The sequence below is a fragment of the Halictus rubicundus genome, chromosome 4, assembly GCF_050948215.1.
Source record: "Halictus rubicundus isolate RS-2024b chromosome 4, iyHalRubi1_principal, whole genome shotgun sequence".
Lineage (NCBI taxonomy): Eukaryota > Metazoa > Arthropoda > Insecta > Hymenoptera > Halictidae > Halictus > Halictus rubicundus.
Genome location: NC_135152.1, coordinates 15,399,558 through 15,411,520, shown reverse-complemented (window position 1 = coordinate 15,411,520; position 11,963 = coordinate 15,399,558). Strand labels below are relative to the sequence as shown.

General features: G+C 30.6%; 4 protein-coding genes across 7 annotated transcripts; 1 reads left to right on the top strand and 3 right to left on the bottom strand.

Moving 5' to 3' along the window:
- Positions 1–72: 72 nt before the first annotated feature.
- Positions 73–1,532, bottom strand: Prx6a (Peroxiredoxin 6a). Its single transcript, XM_076787061.1, has 5 exons — positions 1,286–1,532; positions 881–1,037; positions 549–763; positions 393–465; positions 73–305 (listed from the first exon to the last, which is right to left on the bottom strand). Exons 1-5 carry the CDS (start codon positions 1,369–1,371, stop codon positions 171–173), a joined length of 666 nt encoding a protein of 221 aa, XP_076643176.1. The 5' UTR covers positions 1,372–1,532; the 3' UTR covers positions 73–170.
- A 470-nt stretch (positions 1,533–2,002) lies between these two features.
- On the bottom strand, positions 2,003–5,700 carry Pus7 (pseudouridine synthase 7). 3 transcript variants are annotated; one of them, XM_076787059.1, is made up of 7 exons: positions 5,072–5,700; positions 4,864–4,985; positions 4,287–4,781; positions 3,745–4,218; positions 2,872–3,652; positions 2,635–2,786; positions 2,003–2,534 (listed from the first exon to the last, which is right to left on the bottom strand). In XM_076787059.1, the coding sequence occupies exons 2-7, from the start codon at positions 4,964–4,966 to the stop codon at positions 2,224–2,226; spliced, it is 2,316 nt and encodes a 771-aa protein (XP_076643174.1). In that variant the 5' UTR covers positions 4,967–4,985; positions 5,072–5,700; the 3' UTR covers positions 2,003–2,223. The 3 variants fall into 3 exon arrangements, with proteins under 3 accessions (XP_076643174.1, XP_076643173.1, XP_076643175.1); XM_076787058.1 differs by having other exon boundaries at positions 5,096–5,700; XM_076787060.1 differs by having other exon boundaries at positions 5,101–5,700.
- Positions 5,701–5,872: 172 nt separating this feature from the next.
- Positions 5,873–7,202, top strand: Sdhd (succinate dehydrogenase, subunit D). The gene is made up of 4 exons (XM_076787062.1): positions 5,873–6,064; positions 6,365–6,504; positions 6,589–6,782; positions 6,885–7,202. Exons 1-4 carry the CDS (start codon positions 6,010–6,012, stop codon positions 7,111–7,113), a joined length of 618 nt encoding a protein of 205 aa, XP_076643177.1. The 5' UTR covers positions 5,873–6,009; the 3' UTR covers positions 7,114–7,202.
- Positions 7,114–10,597, bottom strand: Pcd (pterin-4a-carbinolamine dehydratase). 2 transcript variants are annotated; one of them, XM_076787064.1, is made up of 4 exons: positions 10,415–10,597; positions 8,389–8,551; positions 7,625–7,744; positions 7,114–7,537 (listed from the first exon to the last, which is right to left on the bottom strand). In XM_076787064.1, exons 2-4 carry the CDS (start codon positions 8,503–8,505, stop codon positions 7,355–7,357), a joined length of 420 nt encoding a protein of 139 aa, XP_076643179.1. In that variant the 5' UTR covers positions 8,506–8,551; positions 10,415–10,597; the 3' UTR covers positions 7,114–7,354. The 2 variants fall into 2 exon arrangements, with proteins under 2 accessions (XP_076643179.1, XP_076643178.1); XM_076787063.1 differs by lacking the exon at positions 10,415–10,597 and adding an exon at positions 8,804–8,946.
- Positions 10,598–11,963: the final 1,366 nt, after the last annotated feature.

Genomic DNA, 11,963 nt, shown 5'->3' with positions numbered 1-11,963 from the left:
AAATGAATACGCTTATTTATAATTATACTTCGAAGAATACAACAGTACTATAATATTAGAAAAAATTCAGTATAGTATCAGAATGTGTACTTTAATTTTTACAACATCAATTGTGGTAATTTAAGAAAATACATTGTAAAATAATTGTTTTTCATATTTCAAAGAATTATTTATGTGTAGGTTGGCTGAGGTACAATACGCAAATAAGTTTTGCCCGATGGTAGTGTTAAAGTTTTAATATTGTCATACAGCGTTTTTGCCTCATCTTCAGAAACAGTAGGCTGAATCATAACATCTTGACCTATCTGAAAATTGGAATGCAGAAATTAATCAGTTTATAACCATAAGGATAATAATGTTTCAAACAGATAGTTGACATCATAAATACAAACCTTCCAGTCAGCAGGAGTTGCTACTTTATACTTTTCTGTCAGTTGAAGCGATTCAATTACTCGTAAAATTTCACTGTGTCCAAAAAAAGTGGTATTAATAAATATACAATAATAAAAATAAAAATTAAAGCATCAGAAATACAGAAAAGAAATTACTCAAAGTTTCTTCCAGTTGTTGCAGGGTATAAAATTGATAATCGCATCTTTTTAGCAGGATCAATGATAAATACTGCCCTAGCAGACATAGGTATACCATAACCATCAACTTCTGCAGGATCTAACATTCCCAATGATGATGCGAGTTTCCGAGATTCATCTTCTATTATCGGATAAGGAAACTCGTCTTTTATTTCTCCATAAGACTTTATGTCCTAAAAATCACAAAGATACAGTTGCATTTCGTAAAATTTTATTCAGCCTGTATTGTTTATTATCTTCGTAAAATGTCAAATAAAATTTTTTTAAAATAACATGTTGATGAAACTTACCTCTATCCATTTACGATGTGAATCGACGGAATTGCATGATAAACCAATAACTTTCACTCCCAATTTTTTGAATTCGGGCATCAATTTTGCCACTCGAGCCAATTCTGTTGTACATACCGGAGTAAAATCGTTCGGATGAGAGAACAAAATTCCCCATCTAAAATATACATTAATTCGTTTAATAAAATATGTTTCAAAGCTTCAATATCTTCCGGCAATTGTCTAGAGTAGATTATGTAGACAGTAATTAAAATACTTAAAAATATTCACTGTTTATATATACATAATTAACCGAAATAATAATACAAAATACGTGGAAAAACTGTTTGTATGTAAATCAAATGTCAATATAAAAAATAGTACGTAACATAATAGGTTATGTTCATTGAACAAATATAGTCTTACGAGTTGCCTAGCCAATTGTGAAAATTAATTGTGCCATTTTGAGTCTCTGCATCGAAGTTTGGAAACGTTTCTCCTAATAGCACCATATTTCTATAAAATTTACGTTTAATATTATGTATTCTTATACTTTCAAATTTGTCAAAGTGGTAGTGCTTCCAGTATCCTCCAGAAATGTTTTAAAATATGACTATCAGTGATAAAAAAGATCTGTTGTTAAGGTGAACTATTTATCTATATGGTTCATCAAAGAGAAGAAATACTCAAAAATATGATGAAATGGTTTTTTGATATTAGTAAATATGTACATTTTTCTGTAACATTATAATAGTCAGTACAAATATGTTTGTTACACTTATTTTTGCATTTATTAAACGATAACTATCAACATTTAGTTATTTCCTAGTCGTTAATTGACTTCTTTATAGCTTATTAGTTTGTGTTTATATTGTTATGAATTTTTTTTATTAAAATTATGCAAAAGGAATTTCAAATTTCCCGCCATTTAATAAATATGGAGAATGTTTTATATATAACGTATATCTAACAATAAGTAGGTACTTATACACTGTGGGAACAGATTCGTAAAAATACTCTAGTAGTATTCACGTGTTTTACCAATCACGTAATCGATGAGCTTATTACTAACCGAAATAAGGATGCAGCTTTCTGATATGTTTGTGTGGTTATATTCTACTCTAAAAGATACATACTTATAAATACGTGTTATACTCCAGTAATTTACACTTTATTAAGCTTGATATTACAAATTAAGACTACATATAAAGGAAACAAAAACGACATATGTTTATAGAAAAAATTAATTTATATATATGTAGCATCTTGTGCTGCTTTAATTTGTTACATCTTTTCTTTGCTTATACAAGAACTTAAGAAGTGCAGAACACCTTTTCAACAGCCTATTACAGGTCCACATTTCATTAGACACATTCCATTTTATCATCGTCCTGCTTACTTTCTTTAAGTATATCAGGATTAGTTGTTTCTTTTTCTTTTATTTCAGAATTCTTCTCTTCATCAATACTCTTATTATCTTCTGCACAACTTCCCTCTTCAGTTTGTGTATTATCTTTTGAAATATCACTGTTTTCTGACTCGGCGTTGCATGCTGCAGATTGAGCAGCTTGTGCTTGCGGAGATGTATCGAACTTCAAAATTTCGCGCAGTGCCATTGTCGCATATGTAGATGATTTTAAAGACATTTCAACAATCAGAGCTTTATATTGCCCTTCTGCGAATAAACAAGAAATCGTTACACCTTATTTATTTTCCTCTCAGATTAAAAATAATTTAACACATTTTCTACATTTCTAATTGCAAAGAAGCTGTACCTGGATCATCCTTTGGAGCTGCCACCTTTCTCATTTCATCGATATCACATGAAATAAGATCACTATGTTTTTCTTTGTAACGCATAGTTTTCCAAGATAAATTTGTAGGAACTTGCAATATTTTTCTATAAGCACCACCTAAACTATATTTCCTGAAATAAAGTAAATATAATGTTGAGAACCTGCAATGATACTTTCAAATATTATGTATGTATACAGACTTCTCCCATAGCTTACTTATTTTTTTGTCTTAGGTCTGTAGTTAATCCATCTTTTGCTAAAACTTCGTCATACCATGGTTTAGCGTAAGGTGGATATGTGACCTTCCAACCAACTTGAGGCATTAAAACATCTGCCAACGTGTAGTTGGGCAAATCTTCTTCTTTGAGAATCTTTACTGCTGGAAGGTTGAGCGAATCCTCGACTTCATCTTTCTCACTAACACTACTATCTTCTCCTTTTTTTTCATTTATTTTTAGACAGCACTCTGTAGCATCTGTTACTTCTTTAATTGGACTATATGTTGCATTTGCAGGTACTTCACTAATTCCTTCTTCTTTGTCCACACCTGTAGTCTCATGTTTGGATGTATTGACTTTTTCATCAGATACTGTATTATTTTCAGTTTGAACTACATTTTCATTAAAAACAAGCTCTTCAGTTTCGTCACCTTGCTTACTATTACTTTCATATACTAAATCTCCTACGATAGGTTTTTTTCCAAATTCTTTTATTCGTCTTGATACCATTTGATTCCATATAAAACTTTGATACGCATGGATATACATTAAGCGCGCATTTCTTGGTAAGGCATCTAAGGCTCCTTGAGGATTACTATTCCCAGACATACAAATACCTTTCAATAGAGTTGCCTCTATTTTATCGTATCTCTTAATTTTTCTGTAAGCAGCATCTGCATTTTTGGTTGTTGCATATATCTTTCTAGCTTCTGCTAAATCTTCATCTTGTTCCCCTTCTCTAGGTTTCAAAATTAGTTCAATTGCTTCATCCCATTTACCTATATTTAACAAATAGAAAATAAGAATTGAAAATATTCCAATAAGTGTTTCAGAAGATAGAGTACTTATAACATTTAAAACAAATTATTACTTTGAAGTAAAGCTTTTCCTATTTCATAAGTTGGAATTTCAACTACAGAACCAAACCTCTGTAGACCATAATAATTAATAAAACCATTGTCCCTTAAAGAAACCATTGTATTTTCAATTTGTTCATCTGTTCCATTTACATTCCTTATAGCAATCCTAAAATGATTACCACTGAGCATGCCTAATTTTAATGGTTCTTTCATGAATTTAAAGTTGCCCACATATGCTCCACGTACACTTTTTGCTACTCTCAATATGTCTGATGGTTCAGTCTTTCGCAAACTAATCCATTGACTAGTCCATGCTCTACGATCTTTTGTTCCAGCATAATTGAAATTATTCGCTTTCATACGTAAGTTTGCAGCTAACTGATTTAAAGCATCCATTGTATCCATATTCACTTTGTGTAATACAAAGTAACAATATTCACCATGTTTTTTCCAATCTATCCGGTTATCTCTCCGTAAATAACGATCTAGTAAAAGAATGTAACACATTAAAACAAATAAAGAAACAATGTTTCAAGAATTATTTGAAACATACTAATTCTATTGTCCTGTTTATCTGGTAAAATCATCATAATCTTCTTATTGTCTTTGTCTATTGTCTGACTAATGACATTTGTTATTTTTTTGGCAATTGTATGAATTGCTTTACGTTGATCCTTATCAACATTTGTTACGTCTATCTCTATAGGAGAGGACTCTGGGTCTTTTAGTGTTTGCAGTTGATTCCATATTGTATCTGATATTTTGTGCTTCAAGTCTTCTATATTTTCATTTTCTGTTGAATCTTCTGGAATGTCTTGATTAGTCAACTTAACTATTTCTCCATCAAGGGTAATTTCATTAACATGAAAATCTGTGTATCTTTCTTTGATTACGCCAAAAAATCCGGCATCACCAATGAATTCTGTAATACCAACTTCGTGTTCTTTTAGTCGTCTTCCAACATCTAATCTTTTCCTTTTTCCATCATTCTGAGTATTTGACCAGTTGCGTTTGAAAGGTTTCTTACTAAAGTTATCTTTTTGATGCCCTTAAAAGAATGTATACAGTATAAAATCAGATACATTTTGACAGAGTAAACATATTAAATAATTTTATTTTATATTTACTACCATAGCGTGAATCTCGATTTTGTCTGAAATGGTGATTCTTTCTGAAGCCTTTTTCGTATCTACCACGAGTAGTACTGCCTGAGTTGTCACTTTGTTTCTCCATGTTCGGTATAATTGTTTATCTAATAATTAAATATGAAACACAGTCAATGTTTATTTTACATTTATAAAATATCCTATTAGTTTCTGAAAATCATATTTGGTTTACATGTCTTGAATATTGGAAAATCACCTTACGTCTTCGTTGTCGGAGCCGGCAAGATTTTATAATTACTATACCTACTTCCAAAAACGTCTATATATGTGTAACTCGAATGATAGCACGTGCTTTAGAGGAATGTGCTCCAAATGGTTCCAAACAAGAACCAAAGTTTGTACTGAACATACAAGGTGACCCAGAAAGAGTCTAGGAAAAAGAAATGGGTGATTTCTGAGGTAATTCTAAGCCAAGCAAATTACAAAAGTAATTCTCGGCTCGGCGACAGGTTCTGCTGAACGTGATGTTGCCGTTGGTCTAGCCAGAATCCGCCCGCTGTAGTCAAGCTTTGATTGGTCCGTGTTTTTTGTTAATAACTCGAAAACAAAGCGTTTCGGCGCGAATTGGCAAAGGAAATAGGAGCTTAGAATTACCTCAGGAATCATCCATTTGTTTTTCCTACACTTTTTCTGGGACACCCTGTATATACAGTATGTATATCGTGTATTATGTACACTATTCCAACAAGTATTATTAAATAGAATTATTATTCAATACATAAAAATAAGATTAGTATTTAATTTTATGATTTTTGTTTATTAAATTAAGTAAAACAAATACAGTTATAACATTCATATAAATTATACATGTATTAAAACTCTGACAAAGTAAATTTTTATACATGTAGTATATGTATTATTTTAAACAGACAAATATTTTTTATATCGTACGACTTCTAAAATTAAATTAATAGATTCGATACTCGAGAATAATCGATTTTGGTATAGTGCACTGTATTCGATACTCAAAACATTCATTTGCAATCGTATTTTTACCTGTATGTGACTATAATTGTAAAAATTTGCTGTCACGAGAATTAGTAGGAACTTCACTGTTCCCTCATAAAAGAGGAGTCATTTTGACAAATTCTGCACCCAATAATTAACAAAATGATTTTCGAAAGGATGATTAGCGGAAACATTTTCCGAAAGGTTAGACAATTAGGTAAGTACATTTATAATTTGCGAAACTGTTTAAATTCTTCTCGTTTACATAATCTTACTAGAATTCATATGTACACAATCACACTGGCAAGATTTTTTCATATTTCTCATTTAACCTAATATTATGTACTACTATGATATTAGTATACAATAATATGTAATAATATTTGACTTATCAATATGAGAAAAATAGAGTAATATATATTTATAATATTAATTTTAATTTTTGTAGTATTTTAAAAGTTTTGAAAATGACATTGCTTGTAGTGTCATGAAATTTTAATTATGTTTACATTTCCAGAATCTCTTTCAAAATCTAGTGTATTTTCGAACTCATGCAAAGCTCCTCAGTTTATTAGAACATCAACGAGTTTAACTGGTATAAATCGATGTTTAAATTCTAATACAATAAATAATGGTGGCAATCGTTTTCTGGCAAAGGTAATAAACTTTGATTGATTTATAGATACGTGCAGACATTTACAATATATATAATATGAAAATAAATATTCATTTCACTTATAGTTTCCAAAGACAACAACTGTCGGCTTACAACAAAATCGAAATGCAGCTACACCGACAGGGGATCATGTACGACTGTGGGTTATGGAAAGAGTCATAGCTGTGGCTCTGCCCATCGTAATTCCAGCTGCTTTAATAACAGAAAGTGCAATCCTTGACGGAGTTATGTCTGTTTTAGTTGTAATGCATACTCATTGGTAAATAACATTTTACATTTTTAAGTTTGCTGTACACATAATTCACACACTTTTCTGATAAGTTTATATTCTGATAACTTTAATAATGATATTATTAAATAGGGGTTTGGAGGCTATTATCACAGACTATGCTCGTCCCAGTGTTGTTGGACCAATACTACCAAAGATTTTACATGCTACATTGATTTTGCTTTCTGCAGTTACTCTAGCTGGTTTATTCGTACTGATACATAATGGTCCAGGCGTTTCAGTGTCTATTAAGAATTTCTGGGCAATTGGACAGAAGAGTCCCCCAGAAACACCTTTAGAAGAAGAACCAAAACCAGAGTAATTTTCATTATCTGCTTTATTTAGGATAATTTAGGACTCCATAATTTAATATCATGTAAAGAATACAAAAATAAATTATATATCTCTAAATCTCATACTGTATTATTTAAAAACATTATAAAACACAAATAGAATTCATTACATAATACATCTTCAACATGTTTGAAACATTCAATAGGTAGATTTAAGTAAAGAAACATGACTTATAAACTCGCAGATGTTAATTATTATACAATTAAGTTTTAATTTTGATCCAATTTAGCAACATTATCTATGAATGTTGCAAGCTTAACATCCCTTTGTGATAAACCATTCACATCATGGGAGGAGAGAGTGATATTCACTTTATTGTAAACATTAAACCATTCTGGATGATGATCCATTTTTTCTGCTTGCATTGCCACTCTAGTCATAAATCCGAAAGCCTACCAATGAAATTGTACAAATAATATATTTTTCATAATTATAACTGTTGTTAGTAATATTAAATACAATATTATTTTTAGACAAACCTGATTGAAATTTTTAAATAAAAACTCCTTGTAAATGGCATCTCTTTCTGCTTGAACAGACCAACCATTAGTCAATAATGGTTTTAAATTTTTGTCTCTTTCTTCTTGAGTGAGTTTTCCCTAAACAATAATGGATTATTAAAAACTGAAATGATGAGATTATTGAAGATAAAATTAAATAAGTTACAAAAAACATAATTTCGTAGCGAAAGTTAGTGGTTAGTATTTAAAAAGAATTCAAAAAAGTTAAAAGGAAACTTTGTTCGATAATCATGGTGACGGAAAAACCTGATCAATACGATCAGGAAATACTTCGATCGTTTTTCAGTGTGTAACATATGATACGAAAAAATTAACATTATTTCATGAATATTCATTATTTCGATTTTCCACAGATATATTAATGATGTCCGTTATGATTTTCGTGTAAGTTCGATTATTTTTATATAATACGAACAGGATAATTCGTGTAATAAGTAACATAGTATTTCAACCACTTGTTACACCCGAACAACACGAAATTGTGTCGAAACACACGATAATATTTCACATATCATTTTTCTATCGTAAATGATGAACATTTATGAAGTATCAACGATAACAATCATAATAATAGTTTAAAAACAAAAAAATTTAATGTTAAAAAATTTATAAAAAGTAATTTTTTTACGTTTGAACTCACAACAAATAAAATACTTTGTTCTTTATACAATAAACTATTTTCAACATGTATATTTTCTCTAAATTCACAATAAAAAACGTACCATTTTGCTTCTTTTCAAAGCAGGAGCAGATATTCCTCTTTGACTAAAATTATGGAATATTTTCTTCTGAAGAATCCCCCCACCATTTACAAAACGCATGCGCGCTAACATCGACATGGTTTTGGGGTTTTTGTTTCGTGATTATGCTAAAAGATTTCGTCTGCTGTTATACAAAATAAAAGAACATATCATTATTATGAAACTGTTCATTACTAAAAAAAAAAAAAAATATATGGCAATAATACTAAATATAATTTCATCATATTATGTATGCATTACTATGTGTTGTATGTTTAGTTAGTTTAATTAGATATCAGAATAATTTCAGGACTTTTAATAGACTAGAAAGTCAGCTAATACTCTATTAATGTGTGATTGAGAAATTATATCTCACATAGTGAGTCCATAACCTTACCGGTGAATCTGTATCTCCTTTTCCGAAACGAGAAAAGCACATATACAGTTTTAATGTTAGTATTGTAACATACTAAGAAGTTTATTACCTTTTATAATTAATTAAGCTACATTTAGATAGTTCTAATATTTTACTGACGTTGTTCGAGAAGCACTTCATTGATGAAATACGTGCTTTGAGTGATGAAATGTTGGCGGTTTATTTGAAATTAGTTTCTATTGCATTTTCTTTTTCACACATTTTCTAAAATAAAATATATAATGTCTGGTGAAAATTTGTTCCTGTACATAAAGTGTTAAATTTATACTAGTTTATTCTTATGTAGTTTTTATAATAGCCATTCAACTTTTTATCAGCTTTCCTAATTACTAAATTAATGTTCTTAACCAATTTTCTTTCGTAAGGAAGTTTGTTATCCATAATAAATAATGCTACTATATTAGCAAAGTAGTATAAACAATTTTGCCGAAACTACTTTCGATTAGAACAATATTCAATAGATTCATTTTTGGATTGTAATAAATCATAATTGGTATTTTTATTCAGCATTCGTTTTCTTTTTCTTTCAAGAATTATTAAATTTGTTTTCGAAGGTTGAACCTTCAATGTATTCAGCGTGGCGGAGGATGTTAGCAACATTTTAATCCAATAACAATATATTGTTGATAACAGTAACCATTTAGCCCAGGGAAATTTATACAACTTTTATTTATGGCAACTTTTACTTTTTCGTTGATTCGTTGCTGGTTGATGAATATTCAAGAAATACATTTTGTTGTATAATGATAAAACGCGGTAACAAAATATTAACTTCGCGAATCTCTGTGTTTCATAAAATCGTTTGGTTCCAATTAAACGTTTTGAAATTTAATTATGTATTCGTTTCATCATTCAAATGTGTTTGCCATCCTCACGGGGGGAATACACGTTACAAGATGCTCGGAATTGGCTTTTAATAAAACCTCTCGATTCTTCGTTTCACGCATACCGTTTCCCACAAGGACTTTCATTCTCGCACGTGCTTCACTACTAGGATGACGATCGCGATTACGATCCTTTTACTCACTCTCACCCATCGTGATCGCCCGTTTCTACGTTCACATCGTCGAGGAGGGAATGTTATGTTAAATGCGTTAATCTTTTTGTAGATAGGTATCAAATATTTCACATCAGGAAACGTTGATAATAAATTCAGCATTACTCGAGGTCGTACGTAATCCACCGATTATAATTGCAATACATTCAAATATAAAAATTCGACGAAATTTCTTATTCTGCTACATTTTATGCCAATCATTAGATTGCGAATCTTTATGCAAAATAAAAATATGTCTTTCTTTAATCATTCTTGTACGCTGAAACAAATTTTTGATTTCATAATTATTGAAATTACAAAGATGCTTCAATTAGAAATGATTAAATCTTTGTACAAGCACATAAAAAAATTACAAAAATGCGGTACAAAAATTACGAGAAATCTAAATAAATGTAGTCTTGCAATTTTTATAAAACAACCAATACGAATATTTAAAATATAAAACATGCCAAAGAGTGGTTTCTCGTGGTCGCAGTTCGGTGTTTCCCAAACGAAGAACAAAAGTAATAGGTCACCGTTTAAGGCTGGCAATCCAATTTCTGCATAACTATCTGATTAGAACTCGAGCTGTCTCGTCTTCGAATCGATGAATTTCATTTCACTTATCCGTGTCAGCGTCGAAGCGATCCACGGATCGGGCAATAGTCGGCTACCGCTTCAGATTTACTCTCTCCTGTCACGGATATCCAGTCGCCGACACATTCTGCCGTTGTCTGCGCGGCAACGTTGTTAACATGGTATATTTCTGCAATATATTTTCAGATTGGAGACTGCATCCTCGGAGCCGGCTCGCTCGGGTTATTCTGGCCCCGATGAAAAATAAGATTGCGCAGTCCTTACGCTCGAATGTTAGCGCATCGAACGGTCCCGATGCTACCGTTTCTCTGCAGCGCATCCGGATGCTGATACGAATCCAAAGAAATCGATTATGCTGATCCCCCTGGTTTACACAGTCGGCGAGCACGTGCTCTCCGTGATTGTATGCGTTACAGTTGTATAATATATTATTAATCTATAATTTTATTAAAATTAATAATTAAGTCCAATTGTCTATGATTTATAAAATGTTTAGCACATTCACTGTTGAAATGTTTTAATAATAAATAATATTTTGTTATTATAGTCCTCCGAATTCATTCATGTTTTTACTATATGTCTAGGTGGCTGTGTCTGTGTATAATATATCTATCATTCATACCGTTATTTTACCGAGATAACCAATAATACTGTTACAAGCGATAGTTCACGACTATGATAATTATAATAGCAGCGTAAAATGATAACCGCGCTACTTCCGCACCGATATAATTTATGTTTAGCATAACATCTTTTCCGGTCGCTTTGCGATGACTAATATTAATTTTTATATAAATTTAACAACACTGCTAAATGCACGATTGAATACTCTGTTAAACAGATGAAACAAATGAAATCATATATAGTTTTCCGATAGTATGAATAAAATGTATCTTAGTTTAAATTTTGTGGATAAGTGTGTTTTAGACATTAAGAACCACTGTTATGTTATAATCTTCTGAAAAATAGTCTTCCGTATTCTTCTACAGTATTTCTATTTGATGAAAACTTTCAAGGACACTTTTAATTATATTATATTAATATTGAACATATAATTATTAGAATAGTAACAACAGTCACTGTAGGCATTTAATGTATCAAATACTACAAGAATAAGATATATTAACAAATTTGTATTTCTAATTTAGTATTTACATGAGTTGTACATATGGCTTTAATGTCAAGCTAATATTGCTTGTAATTTCAAAAGTGTTTTCCAAATTAATAAAATGTTTCTATCACATTTGATGAATTCATAAATCTGCGAGGATTAATAGATATAATTTATAAAAAAAAAAAACGGTATTTTTTCCGGAAAAAATGTATTGTTTATTTTAATATATTCAACCTTGGGTATTAAAACAAAGAAGAAATAAAGGAAATGTAAGAGACTTACATAGACGAACAGGATGCACTTATTGGTACTCGTATAAGTATTGATACAAAATGCGTATTATCAGCGGCTTCAGGGTCCTTCCGTTTTACATA